This window comes from Podarcis cretensis (assembly GCF_951804945.1).
Source record: "Podarcis cretensis genome assembly, chromosome: 1".
NCBI lineage: Eukaryota > Metazoa > Chordata > Lepidosauria > Squamata > Lacertidae > Podarcis > Podarcis cretensis.
In genome coordinates, this window is record NC_137170.1 from 30,153,525 (window position 1) to 30,177,154 (window position 23,630).

A 23,630-nucleotide genomic window follows, 5' to 3' on the forward strand; every position below is an offset into this window, starting at 1 on the left:
GGCCATATCCTGTTGGACTACAACTCCCATCATCCCTGGCCACTGGACATGCTGGGCAGGGCTGATGGGAGCTGAAGTTCATCTGGAGGGCTGCAGGCTCCGCGTCCCTGCTGTAACACAAGTGAGAAGTTCCAAAGATGGCACTTGAGATCCAAGTGCCAGAAACAACAGTGGCAACTAGTTGTCCCATGCCATCAGACTGTTTCCTGTGTTGATCAAACCCACACAGCAGCCTGTGCATTTCCAAATGTCACAGGGCAGACCACAACCCAAAATATCTTTTCTTAGGGGTTAGCACAACAGATGATTCAGCAAAATCGTTTTCTTTTTAAATAAAAGCATTAGTATGGACCACACAGATTTTTAAAAGATGACACACAAACATTTTACAAGCATATAAACAATCAGAGCCATTCTTTTTAAAAGAAAATGATCTCTACCTTTACTTCTACCTATAAGGTATGAAGTTGTATGTCCACATAAGCACAGGTACGGAGAAGTGTCCACCGAGGGGGGAAGGCGAGAGAAAAGAGCAGGAAGGAGGATTTAAAGAAAATAACAAAAATTAAAATTAGATCACTGTGCACATCACCAACAGACAACATGAAAATAAGCATATGAACACAGCACAAAAGGGAGAAAAATACACCCAAAGCACACTTTTTAAGAAGAGGGAATAGCAAACCACACAAGACAGATAAGTAGGTAACTATTTAAGCACTTTAGCTCCAAATTTACATGGAGAAAGGCAGGTTGTGCATGCAATAGCAGCATATCAGCAACGCACAGCACACATCAAAACCAAAACTACAAGGAAAACAAAGGTTAACACATGGGGCAAAGGGAGGGGTTTCTCCTGTGGAAATATATTGGCCCAATATTTTCCACCTACCAATTGGGGATGTAGGATAAATAAGATTGTGCAGTTGTTCCAGATACACAAACACACACATTGTTTCTCTATATTATATTGCCACTGAATACAATATGCATTTATTGAGTCACACAGGTACGTTAGGATTTTATACACACTATATAAATATTCATCGGGATGGAACAGTGGAGAGAATTAGCTGGAAAGAAAAATACAGCCAGTTACTTGACACAATGAGATAGGTACAGGATGGTGATGGGAAGAAATGCCAGAGGTCATTGGTTCCTAGTATAGACACCAGGCAAGGGGAAGCAGGATGAAGAAACCACTGTCATTTATCAAAGGCAGGCTGAAGTCACAAGAGTGTCTTCAAACTGAATGGGCAGCAGCTTGAAACCTATGGGCCAGTGACTCAAATTGTATAAAGCAGGCATTTCACCACTTGCTTTGACAGATGCATACTCCACAATGTAATGCCTTTTCAAGAATCTGGCTGGTATAACATGAGCTTTTCATGGTTCCCGAAGAGCCTGCTGTCACAGTCCCTTTACACCCGAGTGTTGCAGTTGGGACTTGTCAACTGCAGTATTTACTCTATGGTAGCTTACCATACCTGGCTACAGACCAGCTGAAAAATGAAGCAGGGGTAAAGAGACAAGTGAAGAGCTCCTTGGAACCCAGCCAAGTACTCAGAATAAAAAGAGAGAAGGAAGAGAGGCTCTTAATGCAACAATAGCAGTGACAGATCAGGAACTGAGATTGGGTCCACTAAGCTTCCTGGCAGACACCCAGGCTGCTCCACCATCTTAAAACTTAGGGGCAAGACGCCACTGGTCCTTAACTGTATTGTTCCACCTTTGGTTTCCACAAACTGTGAGAATGAGGAGCCTGATCTGGATCCGGACCCTAGCATGAGCAATGGAGGGCATTAGTCGTTTGGCCCCTGCTACAATCTCAAACTGGTTCCAGAAACATCTGCAATTTTCCTTGGGGAGGGATCAATACATTCACACTGAAGGTGCAGTGTAGGGCAAAAGGTCAAAGCCTCCCTACCACCACCACCACCCCCTGCAAGGGTCCTGATCCAGATTTTGCTTCCCTGGCAATTTAAGGGGCAGGAACTTCACTCAAAGGCAAAACTATACAATTATGTACATGTAGCTTGGCCCTTTGGAAATGTACCTGAATTTCAAATAACTGGTCAGTGGCATCACTCTGCATTGGTCTTCAAGCTTATGGTTTAAGATTTTTACTTTTACTTTAACCAGAGAACTTTCACTGGTGAGATATAATTTCAGCAGTATTCTAAATTAGCTGGGCAAAATTCAGTTCTCCATTACCTGTTTGGCAATGGCTTTAACAGAAAGATGCAATCACAACAACAATCTGGCTAACAGAAGGGTGATCTGGCAAAGCAGCACACGCTAGCATTTCATGTTTGTGCCTTACTACTGTAGCAAAGTGTCTTTTGACCCCTTTCTCATTTCATCCTACAGGGGCTCTTTTCAGACCCAGCAGGAAGACCAGTGGCAGTCTGTGCTAGCCTCACCTAACAAGATGTTCAATAAAGGGGGTTGCTTGGCAAGTAGAACTGGATTGCTCTGTGCCACATCTTAGGGCAAGGATTTTGTAGTGGCTGCAAAAGGATATGTCTCTCTTTGTGCCAATGTAGCAAAAGAGGAACAATTATGTTCCAGGATAGCTTTATAGCTCTGACTTGCCTCCTACTGCTGCCATCCCAATTCAGCTCCTTGCTTCCTAAGGGGCCTCAGCTGCTTGGCCTGAATCAGCAGAGGCAGAGTGTACCTTACACATGTGGACTGAAAGAGAACTCTTGATTTGAAGGTTCAGATGATTCCTCAGTTACACTGAGTTATAGTACCTGGGACCAAAAACTTTATGGACCCACCCTTCTGAACAAGGAACCACTTTCCTCAACTGACCCATTCAATATTTGCTTGTTGTTCGCTGAAATGGAGGGTGTGAATCCAGCATCTCTGCCATATCTAGAGGCAGATCATGCCACAGCTGCATCAAATCCTCTCTCTTCCGTACCTAATTCCTGAATGTTTGCTTGCTTTTATCCAAACTTTACACCATTACTTTCTGCCCAGCATGAGGCCAATAAGCTCCCTCTGCCAAATTCAATCAATGCACAATAACATCTGGCCCAAACAACAAAAACAAAGCTTCTGATTTAGAGGCAATTCATTGTGCAATCCAGCCCTGGGTTATACCAAACTTCATTTGTTGGAACAATGCGTTCTGAACGTATTTGAATACCATAAGCTGCAGGTTGGAAACAAAAAGACCATAAGCTCTAAATTGTCTTCAAGGATCTAGGGTCATTTTGTGAAACCCGTTAAGTATGTTCTTGCAGAACATTTCCCCTGAAATGGGAAGTGAAATTCTGAAGACCATGTTTACCAAACAGGTAAAGAAAGTGTGTCAGATTTCAAAACAAAGACAGAAAGGCTGGTGAGTATATGAAGAGAAGGAGCATGTTTGCAGTTCTCTTAATTTCCCTTTCATCACTTCAATTCATTGTCAGAACACCTGACTTCAAACTTCCCAGAATTATACAGTTTTTTCCAGTCTGAGGTCCTCCAGATATTTTAGATTACAGCTCCCATGGATCCTGCCCACAGTTGCTGGGGCAGATAGGAGCTGGAGTCCCAAACATCTAGAAGTGCCCAGGCTGTGGGGGACAGGGAAGCTGTTCTTGAGCATTGGTTGCACAGCCCAAAGTTCGGCAAGTGAGTGATGGAAAGGCAAGAGAGGGGGGGTGGAAACAAAGCAGTTGGGCTGCTTTGGGGATATGGGCTTATGCAAGCCAAGCCAGGACTAGAAAGAAGCATGGGTCATTGTGGCCACAGTCAGGCACTGGCAAAAGCAGGAAAGAAAAGACTTACCTTGTTCACCCATCATCAGGTGTGAAAGGCCTTTGAGAAAGAGAAAGAAAGGAAGTGAGAAAGGTAGTAGAAAAGGAGAAAGGCAAATATAGGAAGATGCATGTGTCTATCATTTATATAGCCCAATAGTATTGGCAATCACCACATACTTGATGAGGAAGTATGGATACTGTGCTCCATGCATGAAATTGCATGTGCATGCATGCACACAAACACACACCACAACTTTCCATATTAAAGGGGAAAGCTTGGGCTGCAGAGAAAAGATACCATTGATGTCAGTGAGAAAACATCCACAGATTTTAATGGAAGGAGTGTGTTCTTAGTCAGATGTCAGCGTCAGACACTTGGTTTGCAGGCTTTCACTCTCATTTTACAAAACATGTCAAAAAGCTAATCCTTATTCCTGATAAAGGTCTTACAAACCGCCATTAACCACAAATCCTTTGCATATCTCTGGTTTTCATTTTGGATATACACAAGCATACACACACAAGCTCCACCACAACACACGTACACAGCTATGCTCATGTAGCTGCCACTTTTCTCCAGAATTTGTATGGGCAGTATCTTAGAGTTTGGAGATATCAGATGCACCTTTGAAGTTTTTTCAATCAACAGCAGTTTTCATGTTTTTAGTAATTTGTTTATCTTTTTCTACTCCTTCACCCTTAGAAATTTAAAATCCAGATCATCCAAAGTAAATATTCATCCAAAAGAACTCTCCACCAGAGAAGGGGATTACTATTTGTAATAACTGTGCGTGTATGTATATGCATATACACACATATTTAAATGTTCAAGATTACTAAGGATTGGGGGGGGGGGGCAGAATCAGAAGCCACATGTTTTACAATCCCATCCCTTCCTTCTACTAAAAATAAATGCAACAGATTTCTTTTGATTAAGACATGTCCTGAATTATTATTATTATTATTTGCTTTTGTTTTGAATAGATATGATTGAATGTTGCATTTTTATTTCATTTGGGGATATTCTTGCACAACTCAATTTATGGTTCCTTCTGCCACTGATGCCTAGGAAGAAAAAAACATATGTTTGTTCAGTTCTTATGAATGCTGTAAAAGCAATTTAAGCCCTGGAATATGCTGAAGCATGTCATACAACCTACCCATGAAAAAGAAGTGCTGAAGCAACAAGAAACCAATGTGTAATTGAAGTTTGCTACAAGTTTCATAGTTTTTAAAATGTATTATTCTTATTTATATCCTATTTTGACATTGGACTCTATTTTGGATTCCCAGCGGTCTTTCATTTGAGGAATGGCTCAAGTTTACATCTACATAGTTCCAGAAATACTGAAGCATCACTTGTTCTTATCCTGGACTTGAGGTTGTGTATTTTTACTACTGCTAACTGTGGAGGAGGAGGAGGAGGAGGAGGGCAGGAGGAGTTTGGACTTGATATCCCGCCTTTCACTCCCCTTAAGGAGTCTCAAAGCGGCTAACAATCTCATTTCCCTTCCTCCCCCACAATAAACACTCTGTGAGGTGAGTGAGGCTGACAGACTTCAGAGAAGTGTGACTAGCCCAAGGTCACTTCCAGTAAATTAAAATTTAAAAGCAGCACAGAAATGTTAAAAGTAGAATAGTAAGTCAACTAACACAGGGCCTTACCCGAATTTGGTTATTATTCAGCAGCAGCATCAACTGCAGTTATCTTCTGACAGGAAAAGAGAACTGCAATATTTGATTTCCAAACTTGTCCCCTCAAACATTGCCTACATGACCCTGGCTTGCCTGGCACCCTAAGCTAAACTCTGACATGACCAACAGCAAGTGAACTTATGGGCTCCCAGAGAGAAGTGCTCAGCTGTTTTGCTCCTCCATGGCTTTTTTTCCTGCCATGCCATAGTGAGCTGAATGAAGGTTTAGCTTAGTGTGTCACCTGAGGCTACGGACTTGTGATCAAGCACTCTTCTTGCTAAACATGAGCTATAGCTAAGGTTTGCTCTTGGTTATAGCTCGTGTTTGGCGAGAACAGAGGCGCTCACAAGTTAGGTTAGTACATGGAAGGATATGGGTTAGGACATGTAAAGAATACATATGCAATACAAAAACATATTTTATAAATCAATGGGTTCTCAATTCATAGAATTATAGAATCATACGCAAACAATTTACACATTGTTTATGTAGAAATGTTTTAATTCAAAACAAATGAACCAAAATTCTTCTACATGCTAGAAATATGCTGCACTCTTGCAAAAAGAAGGTAATTTTAAAAATAAATAAACACGACAAACATTTACTTTCTTTTAGTGCTTAATATACGCAAACATACAAACCAACCAACAAATGTCACCCCTTCCTACAGCAAAGTTATGGGTCCATCCTAAGAGGTTGCTTCTATAAATGTTAAAGGTAAAGGTAAAGGGACCCCTGACCATTAGGATCAGTCATGGCCTACTCTGGGGTTGCGGTGTTCATCTTGCTTTATTGGCCGATGGAGCCGGCGTACAGCTTCCAGGTCATGTGGCCAGCATGACTAAACTGCTTCTGGCGAGCTAGAGCAGCGCATGGAAAAGCCGTTAACCTTCCCGCCAGAGTGGTACCTATTTATCTACTTGCACTTTGACGTGCTTTCAAACTGCTAGGTTGGCAGGAGCAGGGGCCAAGCAACGGGAGCTCACCCCATCACGGGGATTCGAACCGCCAACCTTCTGATTGGCAAGCCCTAGGCTCAGTGGTTTAACCCACAGCGCCACCTGCGTCCCCTATAAATATTAGAGACATGCATAATAATTTAACAAATGCAACACTCCATCATAGCTAACACAGCTCTCAAGTATTTTGTGCTGGAAACCTGTTTCTCAATACGGAATGCCAAATGTGAAGTGGCCCGTTAACAAATCTCTATACACAGTGAATAACAACTGCAAAATGGCTGTAAGAAGCTTCTTAACTAATGATCCTGAAGTAGGCAGTTATCCATCTGAAGTCCCAGCCAATTCATTTTAAATTTTACTTTGGATAAGAGACTAAGGAAAAGCACAAAGTTAACACTGACCCACATCCTTGAAAACAGATGCATCTATTGAGACCAAATGTCACATTTGTGGGGGCAAAAAAAAACTAAACCTTGGAGTTTTAAGTACAACATGATTGCGTAATCTTTTAAAAGGTTAATTTTAATCACGCTAGATCTCCAAGTACCGTTTTCAAGAGTTAAAGTTGTCTGTATATAAAAATCAGAAGTGTACAGTTCCACTTTCTATATGAAAGTAAAGAATTAAGTGTCACTAATTGCACAAAGTGCTTAAGGGCCAACCCTTGGATCTGCATGAAGCCATAAGGACATTTTAAAAAGTAGCTTCAGAGCACAATTACATGAAAGAGCAATGCAATTAAGCAGTGGTCCTCATATCTGAGGACTTATTAGGGGGCACTTTGGTAGGGTGGGGTAGTTACAATGGAAACCTTGGAACTGCAGCCTTTTTGTCGTGCTTAATTATGCTCAAGCTCTTAGCACTTACAGAGCAGGAAAATTAAAGCCACTAAACATAAAGAAGTAAGAGAAGTACATTTTCTTTTTTTAAAAAAAAAAACAGCTTAAAATGACAAGTGATTGAAGCCATGAAGGACGATGGAGTCTTTTTGTTCTTCTTAATTATAGCTTGTCCTGTTGTACTCAGCAAATGTTGAACTGGGTGGAGGGGTGTTTTTTGTGTGTATCAGCTGGAACAAAAAGACTTTGTTAGCATGTTGGAAGACGAATGGTTCCATTTAGGCCCAAAGACTACCATTTCTACCTTTGAATGGCAGCAGGAAAGAATCACAGAACGAAACTAACAGCACAGCAAGAACTGGACTTTATCCCTCAGAGCACTACCAGGCACATAGCCTTGGATTCTATCGAGCGATAGGGCTAGCTTCCAACCATAACTGGGAATCTTGAACTCTGAGTCACCTAAATAAAAACCAGATTTCCTTTTAAAAGAAGGTCCTGAACTACGAAGAAAGAAAGCATTACAGAGGAATGCAATGCAAAGAGAGAGAGGTTCTCAAAGGATTTGGGTTTCTGTTGGACAGGATGTGATGAGTTGTTAGCCTCCAGCATACATAGTGCCCACCCATCCTTCGCCACTGGGCACACCTGTAGCTGGGCTAGAAAACAGTCATTCTCATCCAATACATCAATGGCATATGCAGTAGCCAAGGGGCTCCTTACAGGCCCCAGCAGTACAGCCAGCCAGAAGCTAAGCAGAGATATTGTAGCCTGAGGCCCATTTCCAATCCAATTACACAAAACAGCTGTGCTATGCCACCTCTTCCATCTCCACTTGAGATGCCCATCTTAGGACTAAGTCTCTGTCAGTGTCAGGGGAAGAGATTTTCAGGAGTAATATGCTGATGTGGTAAGAGTATGAGAGGCTGCAGAGGATTCAAGTTACTTTTCTGCACTCTGTTTAATAAGTTTTAATGGCACACATATGGCTCGTACAGGCATTTAAATGGAAGTTCCCACAAACAGGAACTAGATAAATAGCATGACCAAAGAGTGGGTAGATGTGTGCCAGTAAGAAGCTTTACATAGCAAAGAATGTGTAATCAAGGGCTTGTTGCAAAATATTCCACTCTCCAAATATTGCTATATCTAATACCCTCGAAACTGAACAGCTTACTTGACTGAGTCTTGAGGAAGCCTCATCAAATTGCTGCCATCTTGAACTGTGCTCTGAGCATTTGGGGGCAGAAGAGATCATGTGCAAATAAATCCAAGATGGTAGCCGGCCATGTCATGGAACTGGATCTTCCCTTTGTTAAATTTAAGTGAAATCTCATTCTAACCAATACTATGAATGAATTAGAGCACATCCCACTTCTGACCATGTGCAAATATACACATAATGGGAAATAGCAAGAATGCAGTTGGAAGAACTGTGCAAATTTTAAACCTTCATTCCTTCCGTGTGATTTCACGTGTGATTTCCAAATAAGTGGTCTAGAAACAGAGCATTTGTAAATATGAATAAAATATTTTATTATGGGAATAAACCGTTAATTATGTACATGGCTGAACTTTCAAATTTAGAACAGTGGAAGAATTCATTTTAATTTATAATTAAGTCTATAAGAGGAAAGTTTTAATGAAGTTATTGATCTCTTTTAGAAAGAATGGCTCCAATTTAGATATGCACACACACAGTGAGCTGCTGTCTGCTTGAATTAGCCCATTGCTAATCCCAACCTAGCAACATTGAGACCCTGCATTGTGCCGATGAAATTATTAGTCACACCACTCATCCACTTGTTCAGGGAGGCAGCAGAAATTGTGAGAGTCTCTCACTTCCCCAACAGGTGACTGGTGCTTTTTCATCTCTTTCATTCCTGCTCAAGGTGTCCATTTTAGAAGTAAGTCTGTCAATGTTAGAAAGAGGGGTGGGGTTAGAGGTGAAATATGGGCTACATAGAAAGCTACTTTCAATTGACCGGGAAGCAGCTATACAGCTACAGCCATTGGGTAGAATTTTACAATTATGAACCAGAGTTAGCACCTGTCTGCATATGAAGTTCCTCTTACAGGTAAGGATGCACATGGAGAAGCCTGCTTATATGCACACCCTAAGCAGCTTAGGATCAGGTTACCCCAGAGATCACATGCTCCCATATGAACCTTCCTGTGCAGTAACATTGACCATAGAAGCTGTTAAGGACTGGTTGGACGCAGAGGAATAGTGGGAGGAACCAACTGGGGTGAACCCCCAAAGGAAGAAGGCTCCAAGCCAGGGTAGGTGGTGAGATGATGATGATCAGTGGTCAGAGGGAGAAGACTGGGAGCAGGAAGAGGTGTTGGAAGCTGAAGAGGTAGCATGGCTTGGTGAGAAGGGCGAGTCTGGGGCAGAGAGAATACCAGAACCAGAAGTAGAAGCAGGAGAGTGGGATGAGGGAGGCCAAGAGGCAGAGATGTGTCAGACTGGTGAAGAAGCAGAAGGTTCCTCCCCCTCTTACTGTGACAAGCTCCCCTCCCTCCTGGTCTCCCAGAACCTGGAGAGGCATGAAGCAGGAGGAGCACAGACAGGCACACAGGTGCAGTCTCAGATTACTTGGGGAAAACCTGGGAGAGGAGGGCACTTAGGCAGCTGTGGGAAGGTGGCCTCATAGAGCCACACCGCCTCATAGGGGCAGGGCCTACTGAAGAAGAGTAGCTGTGCTTATCAGGCCTGACATTCCTGTGCAGAACCTGGTTGTTGTTGTTTCTTATAAAGAGTTAACTTTGTTTATGCCATGTGATTTACTGCTGACTTGCTCTTGACAGAGGCCCTGTGCTCCACCGCATCCATATGGAATTGTAGGTGGGCGTATTCAAAAGACAAGACCTTTTTGGTGGTGCTCCTATACTTACAGACCACTTTCTCAGTGGAAATCCACCAGGATTCTCTTTCCTTCACCAAAAGTTTGACACATTTCTCTCTTTTCAGCTGGCTTTTAAGGTATAATTGGTTATTTTGCTGGGACTTGTGTCAATATATTATCTTTCTGTCTTGTACTGTTTAAGTATTGGCATTACCAAACCAATACATGCAGGAAAATGGGGGGATGGGAATACAAGTGTTCATATAAGGGTGACCTAAGTGAATGAGAAGCTGTGCTGGTGTAAAGGATCCGCAATCTAAAACATAAATACTGGGCACACTTCAACAACCACCAGTGCTGTGCAACCTCCATCCATTTCAGCAAGGTTAAGAGAGGGCTCCTGAGAAATCCCCAGCGAAAAGCTACACAGCAACCAAGCTGCCAAGCTGTGTATTACTTGTTCACAGCTGTTAGCATCTACTATGAGCAGGTGAGCTCTTCTGGTCTGAAGGCCAATTTGGACCCAGAAATGACAGCTCTTCAGTTCCTATGAAGTAGGACATAGCATTCTGGCACCAGTAACTTGGCAAACAGAAACAAGAGCTAGGAAGCAGGACTATCCTAGGGGAAAGCCACAGAAAGTCTGTAAAGGTAACAGAGGAAGAGAAGCTGGAATCCTGGGGGCTTCAGCTAGTCTTAAAGCGCCCCCAGACATCCTTTTTAGTGTGCATTTATGATGATTCCTGCTAACCATTATATTGAGGCAGTTACGCACAACCTCACTTTCAATACGGTTTGAGACTGCAAAGGTTTTGAAGTGGGCATGCTGCTTCATTTCCAATAGGTGCATGCTCCATAGCTTCTTGCTGAAATTCTGAAATTCTGTAATTCTATAATTTTTCATACCACAAATGGGGTATTGGGGGAGGGGCTGTTCCAATTTTATTGTCCTGTGGTGCAAGAATGCCCTTCCAGATGGCAATAATGCAGCAACCTTGGGAAAGCAGCACTGACCACTAATAAAGTGGAAGGGTGTGTGGATCGTCCAGCATAAATTTACCTGAAGGAGCGTCTCAACTCCCATCATTCTGCCCGGACACTGAGGTCCAGTGCCGAGGGCCTTCTGACGGTAGTGGCAAGATGCAAGAAGCCAAGTTACAGGGAACCAGGCAGAGGGCCTTCTCGGTAGTGGCACCCGCCCTGTGGAACGCCCTCCCACCAGATGTCAAAGAGAAAAATATCTATGAAACTTTTAGAAGACATCTAAAGGCAGCTCTGTTTAGGGAGGCTTTTAATACGTTACTGTGTTTTAGTGTTTGCTGGAAGCCACCCAGAGTGGCCAGATGGGCGGAGTATAAATAATAAATTATTATTATTATTATTATTATTATTATTATTATTATTATTACCACTATTGAACCTTTATTGTGTCGATGGCATTGCAGGCTACATAAGTAAGCAAGCAAACAAACAAACAAAACCCACAAGTCTTATCAAAGTGTTTGATTCCCCAACAATTTCTCCCTCCAAATCTGTCTCTTTTAAGATTTCACAGGAACTAATCAAATTTCTAATCAAATGCTCTAACTTCAGTTCTTTATCAACTTTACCCTTGCACTGAGAGCTTCTTTGCTAGCCTTAGAAACCTTAAGGGGCTATCTGTATTGTTTTTAAAAGCTGTCTTGTTTTTAACACTCAGTTGGAAGGCCCAGAGTGGCTGAGGAAACTCAGCCAGATGGGTGGGGTATAAATACTAAATACTAAATACTAAATACTAAATAATAATAATAATAATAATAATAATAATAATAATCTGATGCTGGTGACGCACCCACAGCCATTGGATGAAGCATGTTTGCTAATGGTTTCTGAGACTCCCAGGTAAGAATGTGCAAAACCACAACGACACAGAAATCTCAGTAGCCTCATCTACTGTAATTTAGTAGCCAAGTGAGTCCAGAAGTGGTGGTATTGGCAGAAATAAGGTCAAACAGCATGGTCCCCACTATTCAATTGCTATCAATCCTATACCTTAATAAAGGCCTTGCTAAGAAAGAAAATGGTCTCTATGCAAGACAATATGTTTTTTTAAGACCCTACAATTTAAAAAGTGATGGAGGGCACTCCAGCCTCTTTCCATCTATGTTCTATTAGATATTTTATATAGATATTGATATATTTCAATTCTACTAATGTTTAATTGGTTTTGAATATGTGCTTTTTTTCTATGCCTTTAATTGTTTCTGTTTTAGCTGTAAGCCACCTTGAGTCCCTGTTGCTGCATCATTATTTATTGGTTGTTGAATTTGTTGTTATAAAAATAAAACAGTGTTATCTGCTTTGAGGATGATTTATGGAAAAGTGGAATTGTTTTAAAAACAAGCAAGCATGTGGCGAGTCCCTGAGGATATGAACGTGAGAGACCTGGCTGGCAATGACACTTCACTATACATCAGTGGCAAAAGGATTCACAGAGACCTGGTAGTCTGCAGGGACTGAGAGGTGGAGCAAATAGCAGCCAAGCCAACCTTGCCCTATTGACCAAAAACATGCTTGCAGTTCTAAACTGAAATAGAAAAGTTATGAAGTGGCTCTTAAAGAGGGCGAGGAGCATCACAGCTGATTGTTCCTCTTGGTGGGCTCCATGCTAACAGGAATGGTAGTCTAAAAAAATGAGATGGCTGGCACACAAATAAAAGAGTTCATTCAAATCAAATGCCAGTTCACTCGATTTTGGCTTGCCCACAGAGAAAGTCTTGGGGTCAAGCACTTTGTGACAGCCAATCCTAGGCTGTTGACTGGGGTATTAGTTGTGGCCTGTCTAGTAGGCAAATAAAATGAATCAATTCATCAATACAAGTCCTTTGCAGCCCTACTGCTGCCTGCGGGTAAATAGTTGCATGATAAAGAAAATTCCTAAACTGTCCCATAAATCTATAAACAGTCTCACATAGCAGCAGCCTGGGGCACTTTTCTGCATCAAAACAGGCTGCAACAGGGATGGCCAACTAAGGACCTACAGGCCAGATCCAATCCTCAGGGCAATTTTATCAGCTTTGCCAAATTTGAAGTAAGGTAAGGCCAAGGCACCAGATATATGAGAAAATGTGCCCCTTTGCACACCCTGCCTGCTGAATGCACCTACTGCTGACAGTGACACGTAATTGCATATAGGCATATCCATAGAATATCTCCAGGAGAAGAGGGAGGGTGTGGGGAAGGGCACATAAGCCTGTGTGTACGCAACAGGTGCTCAGAGAATGCCAAGTCCACTTGTATCAGTTAAGGAAATTTAACTAAGCTGCAATAGTTAAGGGGTGTGAGCGGATCTTGAATTGAGAGGGGTGCTGTTGTGCGAGGACTATTGTGAAGCAGGTGCCAAATGAGAGCTAACTAGGCATTTTGCCACTCTTACAAATATCCTATAACTCTTCTTCCAGCACCAGATGTGCTGAAAAATGCTTTGCATGCATCTTAACTAATTTCCATGCATCTTAACTCCTTTCCATGGAAGCCCTCACCCTGAATCTTCTGTTCTGGGAGGGCAGGGGAGATTTTGACTTCTATTCTTATCTAAGTTATATGACATGATGTCCATTTTGAATTGTGTATGAATACCCGGTTCATTTAGAGAGGGAAAACACATTGCAAAGGCAAATATGAGATGGGTGTTATTAGTTGATCAAATCTCTTTCGGAATCATGCCTAGAAAAAACACAGTGTCACATGACCTCTTCCACCCTTATTATCAGTTGTGTTGTGAGGATGTACTGCCTTATTCCATGCTAATATGGTGCGTATGGTGAGTGAAGAAAGCATGATACAGAGAGAATAGGAAGAGAACTGTAGATTAACTTGCACTCTTGACTTGATTGATTTTGGGCAGGGGGAGTTACAGTCCAGGGTGTAAATCGAATGACTTAAGAGAAAGATTATTAATCATGATGATTAATTATGATGGTTATTTATTATGATGATTAATTCACATTATCATTTATTGGATTTCTTACCCACTGTTCAATGTGAGGTACCAAGGCAGGTTTAGCAACATAAAAATCTCTGCCTGTCAAAGCCCCTTGCACAGCATTTCCCAACAGCCAGCTTTTCTTCAGGCACTAAGGAACTACAGTGCAAGGGATTTGCCATCCCTGTGCTTGACAGAGCACTGTACACAGGGCCAGCAAAGGTGTTTTCTACAGAGATTGGCTGCATGATTGAGTTCCTCACAGGGAACTCAGTAACACAGCTGATCTGGCTGGGCTGAACTCCTCACACATCAGCTGCTGGACAGCAATTTCAACTCTACTTGCTATTCCAGGGAAACTGATGTGACTGATTCATCAAGGATTGGCCAAGCAACTGGGTTCCCCATGGAGATCTGTGCAATGCAGTCAATACTGCCATATCTCTATTTGCCCCACACCCAACACTGGGGGCAAGTGGGCATAGTTTGAGGAAAGCAGTCCCCTGGGCCAAATTCGACCCAAGAGCTGCAGGTTCCCCACCCCTGGCTATCAGTTTATCCTTCTCACCTTGATAAGAAAGAGAGAGAAAACTCTCTACAAAAAAGCAGCTAGGGGATACATTTGATCATGGTTGAGTGACCCATCCCTGCCACTGTACAAGCTTCCTGAGACTGCTTCTCATTTTTAAAAAATGGTGGAAAGTTACACACGTTGGCATGAAGCATGAATCTTGATCCCTAGTTTTGGTCTTCTCCTCTTCTCAGAAGCTGGTACAGCACCTATCACACAGCAAAGCTTCCATGGATGTGAAAAACACAGCAGTTGGGTTGTGAGTTCACTATATGGCCAGAGACTTCAGTGGCAGGCAAACCAAGATCTTTAATATTGTTTGTTCATTCATCAGATCAACATCCTCCACCCCAGAAGTGAAGGCTATACAGTAATGTTAAGCAGGGGAAACCACCCAGGAATTGGGAGTCAGCATTCTCTGCGGATGAATATTTCCTTGGGGTGGATAAATCCAAAACGCTGGAAGAGCACAAAATGAAATTGCATCTAAAGCCTCATTCATTCATTCACACATATTACAAATGAAGAAAACCCTTAGACTATATGCTCTAAGGAATATTCCAGGACAACAATGAACTTTATATTTTTTAGATTATTTACTGCTTCTTATTTCAGCTGCATTTTCATCAAACCTTTGAACAATTCAGCAAAAACAACATTTCTTCAGTAATGGCAGGTTCACACTGTAGCAACAGAAGCATACCAGGTCTTCACTTCTTAAGCAACAACTGACCTGAAATAGGTTAGAATCCAAAGAAACCACTAACTCAGTGCATCCTCACTATTCTTCATTGACATTGCATTTGCTGTGTATAATTCTTCACCATTTTATCATGACAAAAACAAACATTCCACCACACTGCACCTGTAAATACTATCCTTGCAGTCTAATACTTTTCCAATCACTTGCTTGAAATATTTGCTCTAGGCTCACCCCAGTCCTCAAAAGAGTAGCCTTCCACACTAGCAAACACAACACTCACCTGGAACACGATTGACATCTGATGAAGCATTTTCATAGGAAGCACGAAAGGGAGGGGGAAGAGAGGGAGAGAGAGAAAGAGAGAGAAAGTATTAGACACACAACATGCGCACACACAAGCAGCTTAGCTTCTTTGCATGGAAATCAATTTCATGCAAATCCAGAAGTTTTGAAAGCCACCCATCTATGGTCATCAGCCCACCCATGCAAGGGAAAGGGCTTGGCTGGCCCTCCTCTGTGCATGTAGAAGTAAGTCAGATGTCGTATCTGTCTGGACGGAGAGAAAGGTTCCGGAATCAGATAGGCCCAACCTAGGTCAACTCCTGCAAGAATATTGGTTAGGATATTCTGTGTCATTTCATTTCACACACAGTTTCAAACAAGGGAGAAATAAAGAGAATAACCCCTGCAGCAGGATAGCTTCATTCACATAAATTCAAGTACATTCAAGCTATTTTCAGGAGGAAAAGAAAAATTAGTTCCCTTTTCTAAAAGGGAATTTGTGTGAATTTATACCAGCTCCAAACTGAGCCCTCAAAGGGCTAGCACAAAAATAAAAAGACAAGCCATTTCAAGACATTCTGCCCACTGTTTCCTGTGACCATCCTTCATTGCAGACAACATGGGAACTTTGGAGTTTTTGATGCATGATCTTTTCCCAGGCAAGGGTAATAGTTCAGTGGCTATTGCACCCAGCAGGCTCTTGGCTTAGCATGTCAGTTCAAGGAACCAAGCCAGAATCATCAGCATTAGAACCAGATTGACCTCCTGGCTGCTTGTGTCACCTGGTCCTTGCTGAGTTGGCAGCTCCAACAGCATCTTTTGGTGATCTGCAGGGATGTGACTGGCATGCAACAATGAGCAGACCAGTATTATGTAGAGAGCAAAATACCTAGTTTCTGGAGTTCATGAGTGGGGAACCTTTGGCCTATGGGGCAAATTTGGCCTACCATGTCTCCTCATTGACCTGCCAAGCCATTTTCCTTGAACCACACCCAACGGCCTCACACCTAACATCATGTGTAAAATCAGGTGTAAAGGAGGTAGAGATGCAACTGGAACAGCTGCCCATGGTGAACTCACTGGTGATGATCCCTGCAAAAAGCATGGCTGAACTCACTGCTCATCACCTCATGGATGGGGCCTTCAATCCTGCTTCATCACTACATCCTCCCATGGCTGCAAGCCAATGGTGATAAGTGGGTGTGGACACCCAGCTGTCAGTCACCTGATGAGGTGACCCAGGGGGCTGAGAAAAGGTAAAATCTGGCCACCAGCTCACAGACGCATTGAAAGGGGGTTAAAGAATTCAAGGCCACCCATGGCTGCTAAGTCATGATGGAAATATGCTGCCTTTGAATATCATTTGCTGGCGAGTAACAGCAAGAGAAGGGTCATGTCCTCATTCCCTGCCTGTGGTTGGCTGCCATGGGAAAGCTAAGCTAAAAGCCTGCTAGATGTGGTCAATGGCCCATCTAGTCCAGCATTCTGTTCTCACAGTGGCCGACCAGATGCCTGTGGGGAACCTGCAAGCGGAACCTGAGCACAAGAGCCCTCTCCCTTCCTGCAGTTTCTAGCAACTGCTGCTCAGAAGCATTATGCTTCCAACCATGGAGGGAGTGCGCAGTCATCGAGCTGCTGGAGCAGATAAGCTTTTGATTTGATTTGGCAGGGCTCTTCTTAAATTCTTGTTAACCTATGAAAGCTAGGCCCATGCTACAACCCATAATGAGAAACTGCTGGAGGGCAGGTCGGTTGTCAATCCCAAAGTCAGCCATTAGTTCTCTTTCTTATTAGGGCTCATCCGCACTTCCACTTGTCCCACATATAGAAAACATGGACCTAAGAGGCCTTTTGCTTGTCCCACGCTTTCTAGGCATCGGTCTGAGCAGTGTTTTCATCTGTCCAGCCACTTTCCAGGGCAAACCCACTGTCTGCCACTGAATCAGAACAGACCTCAATCCACAGAAAAAACGATTGACTTTTCTTCCAATTCAGCGGGGTTTTCCCAGGAGGAAGGAGCAGAACAAGCAGAATTGCGGGTGAACCCTTAATGGTTTCATCACATTTGCCTGTACAACCTCCCCAACCCAGCAACTAACAGACCACAATCAGCTATGAAAAACCAATTAATGCTAAAACAATTACAAACCTTAATAAAAAAGCAACAACAACACTAGATTTAAAAAGCTGAGATGATCTTCAAGGGGTGGCTCTAAGATACTGTACTTCCTTAGATCTTTTTGGAGGTTTTTGCAAGACTCATTCAAAAAAGGAAAAGAAAAGAAAACCCCACCCAGCATCAAGCATGAGGAGAGGTAACAAGCATATACTATAGATCGTAAGTAATCTCAATATAATCTGAATGTCAGAAGAGTGTTTATCCCAAAGCATCTTTCCACATCTGCATGTGAGCTCTTGCTAGTTTGTGGCTAGATGGATCCATGTTTACACGAGAAATTAAGAGATGTCTTACTATATAAAAGTCCTCAGGTTTGACTCACATCAATTTCCTTAATAAGGTCACATCCCAAACACACACACACATATTCACACACCATCATGTCACAGAGCTAATTTATGAGTCCTTCCTATGCTGCATGATTTAAAAATGTGATGTCCCCATCAAAGCAATTATAAGATGCCTATGAAAAAATGTCCCCATGTTCCCCTGCAAAGTGCTAATGCTTACTGGATTAAAAGTGGATGGGGGAAAGAGGGAGGAACTTTTTAAAACGTAAACTCACTTGCAGGCTTTTAAATGTTTAATTCAAACTTAAGCCATTAACCTACCGTAATTGGTTTGCTGTGGCTCATGAAGCTATGTGCTTTCATTCAGTTGTGTGGGATAAGAGAAAATATTTTTGGAGGGGCAGCTGCTACCTCTTGCTATTGCATGGAGTCATCCTTGCTTTCTTCCTCCCACAGAACCTACTTTCCATAAAGCTGTCCACCACGCAGAGCTCAGGAGTCAGCTTTCCTCCATGAGGCTATAGAGAATCAGAGCCTGCTAAATGGCACCAGCCATTAAATCAGTATTAGCAGTAGTAAAAGTTATGTTGGGGGAGGTATATGGCAGGCTAGCTGATAATCTACCATATGGTCAGGTAGTTGTTGCCCCATTTGCCTAAAGCTGTGGGCCACCTCCTTACTCAACCCCAGAGCTGGTTACATAAGCAATGACAAATCCTATCTGGGTAATGTAGTTTTAAGAGCATGCCTTTTTGTTTCTGTGTTGAATGAAAAGTAGCCTTGTGCACCCAGCCAGATCTTTCCCACTGTTGGCAACAGACCACTCTGCACATGTGTGGTTCTCTGGATTATTGCCATTTTATAACAGGTCCACATAGCAGATGAAATATCTGGCATAGAACTGTCCACATATTTACAGCAACTATACACACACACACACACACACACACACACTGTATTTTTCGCCCTATAGGGCGCACCAGCCCATAGGGCGCACTTATTTTTTTTTTGGGGGGGGGAAATAAAGGGGGAAAAATTACCATATTTTTCGCTCTATAAGACACACCAGACCATAAGACGCACCTAGTTTTTGAAGGAGGAAAACAAGAAAAAAATATTCTGAATCTCAGAAGCCAAAACAGCAAGAGGGATTGCTGTGCAGCGAAAACAGCGATCCCTCTTCCTGTTCTGGCTTCTGGGATAGCTGCGCAGCCTGCATTCGCTCCATAAGACGCATACACATTTCCCCTTACTTTTTAGGAGGGAAAAAGTGAGTCTTATAGAGCAAAAAATACGGTATTTCCCCCCCGAGCCCCAAAGAGCAAAGAAGCCATGACAGCTAGCGGAATGGATCCCGCTAGCTGTCCTGGCTTCGTTTTTAGCCTCGGGGCTGGGGGGCTGGGAGCGAAGGTGAGGTTGCGCAACCTCGCCATCGCTCCCGGAGCTTGCAAGGCTGGGGGTGGGGGAAGCCCGAGCTTCCCCCAACCCCAGCCCCCAGAACGGGTCCAGGAGCGATGGCGAGGTTGCGTTCAACCTCGCCATTGCTCCCGGAGCTTGCCGGGCTGGGGGCGGGGGACGCCCAAGCTTGCGCAACCTCACCATCGCTCCTGGACCTTGCAGAGCTTGCAGAGAGCTGCCCGAAGCCCAGGGTGCGCCCCGCTGCACTCCCCAGGTTTCGGGCTGCAGGATGCTGTCCGCAAGCCTTGGGAGCCCGGTGGGAACTCCCACCGAGCTCCCAAGGCTTGCGGATAGCTTCCTGAAGCCTGGAGAGCGAGAGGGGTCGGTGCGCACCAACCCCTCTCTCTCTCCAGGTTTCAGCGAAAGCCTGCATTCGCCCCATAGGATGCACACACATTTCCCTCCATTTTTGGAGGGGGGAAAGTGCGTCCTATAGGGCAAAAAATACGGTATATATTTGGGGAGTATATGCTGCCTTGATATCTGCCGAGTAACTGAACTGAGAAACCGAAAGGATTATATATGTTATGACATGGTAAGTTGCTTTGGGATGCCTCGTGGGAAGCAATTCGTGAATGAAGTAAATAGTATTACATTAATATAAGAAAACTATGCTGCAAAAATAACAATACAGTGTAAGGCCTGACTGTTTCATAAACATTGTATGCTTAATAGCCAGGCTTTTTAAAAAAGAAGACAATCCACGAGCACCCCAGACATAAGTGAGCACTCTATGTGAGAGGTGGTCCCATGCATGGAAAGTTCATTTGGAACAGGAACTGACGAATTCCATGTATAAATTCATTTAAAAATTATTCCTCCACCATCACTACTCTCACCTTGGGCCCACACGCTTCTTCCTCCTCTGCCTCACATTGCACGAGTAGCACTGGCTCAGATCTTCAGTGGAAACAAAACAAACTGCAGGGGAAGGAGCCTCTCCAGCCCTCGTGTGTGACCATACGTGTGTGTTTGTGTTGTGGGAGGGGAAGAGGAAGGGGAGGGGGCTGGCAAGCAACTGTTGGAGCAAAAAAAGGAGCAGTGGGTGAAGGTGCGCAAAGGGCGTGTCAGCAGGATGTGAGGGGAAAGGGGTGAGCGCCGAGGGAAGGCGGGAAGGAGGAGCTGAGTGAGAGAGGGCCCGAGTGGTATGTCAATGTGGGAAAGGGGTGGTAACTGAGGTAGGTGGATGTATCTGTGAAGGGGGCACAGAGATGTTGGCGGGGGAGTGATTTTAAGTGTGTTGAGAGGCTGGGTCATGTCCCGATTCGCTTCACAGGGATGTTGGGTGTGTATGCAGATATGGTGTGTGTGTCCCCCACACACACTGGGGGGGGGGAAACTCTGGGAAAGGTTGATTTAGAGCACAGTATAGCAGCAAAGGAAGGTTGTTTAAACCCCTCCATGACTATTGCCCCCCTCCAAATACATGCAAGTGCTTCCACCACCCACTGGGTGTTTAATATAAATGTTGAGTAATGTTGTGGTTTTGCAACTGAAATACCTTCAAGTAAGTTAACTAACTTTAAAAGAAAAGGGGAAAGCCAAGGAAAGTGTTCAGCACCTACCTTTCCCTCTACCCACTTCCCCACTCCAAATCTTCCCCTTCTGAAAATGCTTCTCTTTAAAAACAATGGTGTGGAACAGGGGTCAGCAAACTTTTTCAGCAGAGGGCCGGTCCACTGCCCCTCAGACCTTGTGGGGGGCTGGACTATATTTTGGGAGGGGGGGAATGAATGAATTCCTATGCCCCACAAACTACCCAGAGATGCTTTTAAATAAAAGGACACATTCTACTCATGTAAAGACAAGCAGATTCCCGGGCTGTGAGCGGGCTGGATTTAGAAGGTGATTGGGCCGAATCCAGCCCCCAGGCCTTAGTTTGCCTACCCATGGTGTGGAGGCTTCCGTGAACATGCTTCTGTATACATAACCCCTTACCTCCAAAGCCTGCTCATGCTCCAGCAAGCTTCTGCTACTTGCCCTTTACTTTCTCCCACTGTGCAGAAGAAGGAAGTAAAAAGTCCTGTATGAAACTCGGAATGTACTGCAGACACAACATCCCTTCTAAAATACCAAGGATCACAGGCCTTTCTTCCAGGCAGAGGTTATCCCTTTCTCTACTTCAGAGCACTTCAGAAACAGCAAAGGGAGTCTCTTGACAAAAGGCAATGGCTGGATTTCCTTTGTCCTAGGCACAAGGACCCATTCACAGTGGCTTTGTAGAGTGCTGAGCTGCAAGCCAAGGTTGTTTGCTTTTGCTCTTTGATGCTAATAGCTCTGCTGAAATAGAGATCAGCAGGGCGACTGCCTTTTGTCAGGTGTGGCGGTAGCCACCTGGGTAGGCCCCAAAAAGGAATGGGGGAAAGATCAAGAGAGATGAGAAGGAACAGATGATAGCATAGCTCAGATCATTGTCATGGCTGTAGCACGAAATGTCTGGGGCATTTTATTTTGAATATTTCATGTGAGGTTTTGTCGCTGATGAAAGGTGCTGTGCTGACAATCCAGGAGAGAGGGGAGGGCAGAGAGACCTTTGTTGAACTTCTACAGACTAAACAGCATCTGGGACAGGGGAAGCCTATGTTAGAAGTCAACCCTCTAGACACTGAGCAACACAGGAGAGCCCCACTTCTAAAGGAGGGGCAGTCAGCCCGCTTTCACGGTATAAGTCAGCTCCATTCTCCCTGGCATTCTCTGGACACCTGTCTACCGGTAACCAGACAGAGAATCCCCTACTCCAGGTTTCTGAACAGCCGTCAGATGGGAACCACCCAGGATGAAAGAGAGCTGTTGACCTAGTAGTGAAAGGCTTCCTCTCCAATTACTAGGCCACTTGATCTCTTTAGCTACACCTACCTAGGTGGGTCTTGGATTACTTTCACCCTTTGTAGGTTTTGATGGGAAACGTCTCAAATAATAGACGTAAGCGGGGAAGGGGGAGAAGAAAGGTTGTGAAACAAAGCGAAAGTTTTTCTATTCAGAAGGCACACCCAGACATCCTGTTGTGAATTTGGCAACCTTCTTTTGACAAACATTCAGTAGAGGTTCCCATCCTTGCTCTTCTTCTTTTGCCTCACTGCAACTCGGCCAGGGCACTACCCAGTCTGACTACGTGAAATGAATTTTTGCACCTCAAACCAATGTAGGCTGGTGTATTAGGGCAAATGGGGCACTGCTCCATCAACCTCAGCCTGTCTTAAGCCGGCCTTCACATGCCCTGCCTCCTCACCTACAACCAGTACGGGGTTAGCACTGTCTGTCAGCTTCCTCCTCCTTGGTCTCAGTGTTGCCCTTGAAGAACTCAGCAGGGAGGATGATGGGAACAAATGTCATTGGCTCTATCTACTGTTGCCCTTCTTCCCTTCTGTCCTACCAGTCTCAATGGGCACAAATCACACTGTCTGGAACTTTTTTTATTTTTTTGCTTTGTTCTACAGATGTGAGGGCTAAACTGCATGGTACATGGGAGATCCCAGTGTAATGTTCTTCTAAAACATAAGTGGGCAACCAGCAGTCCAATTCCACATGAGTGGCACTGGGGAAAGAAAACGAGAGAAATGGGAAGGGGAGAAAGTCACTGAATCACTATTAACCACAATTGGGAAAACATACAGGCACAATATGGGCATGAGTCTGGTTTTCTCTGTACAGCCAATAGCCCCATATACAAATTAGGGAAGGTGGGTGAGAAATGTCCTATGGCTATTTTTAGAAGATGAAGATTTATTTGGGGAATCTGTGACTGCAACTCCCACATGGCATCCAGTTAGGCTCTAAAGCAATGTAAAATCTTCATCACCTGGAATGTACGCTAGACGCCCTCTTGCAATTGGTAGCATACATTTGCAACATTTATGTCAGCTGCACAAATTGAGAGACCGAAGTGGTGACTTGAAGTTGAAAGCCAGGCTCTCTAAGGGCCAGACTAGGTGGTGGGAGACTCATAAGATCTCCATATTTTTTTTTTATACTGTATATAACTCAAGGGCCAGCAGAGCAGCACTAACAGCATGGGTCAATGAGGTATTTTTTACCCTTTGGCCCATGCCATGTTCCCCAATCTGAACTGTGTTCAAAGCT

General features: G+C 43.8%; 1 protein-coding gene across 8 annotated transcripts in view; it reads right to left on the reverse strand.

Moving 5' to 3' along the window:
- NRXN3 (neurexin 3) overlaps positions 1-23,630 on the reverse strand; it is a 1,235,498-nt gene that overhangs the window by 1,119,633 nt on the left and 92,235 nt on the right. For 7 of the 8 annotated variants that reach the window (XM_079988538.1, XM_079988539.1, XM_079988541.1 and 4 more), the window contains exons 3-4: positions 15,622-15,639; positions 3,787-3,816 (exon numbers count right to left, since the gene is read on the reverse strand). In XM_079988538.1, coding sequence (XP_079844664.1) covers positions 3,787-3,816; positions 15,622-15,639 — 48 coding nt within the window. Of the gene's footprint in view, positions 1-440; positions 453-3,786; positions 3,817-15,621; positions 15,640-23,630 lie in introns of all 8 variants that reach the window. The other variant, XM_079988533.1, reaches the window with a different exon arrangement.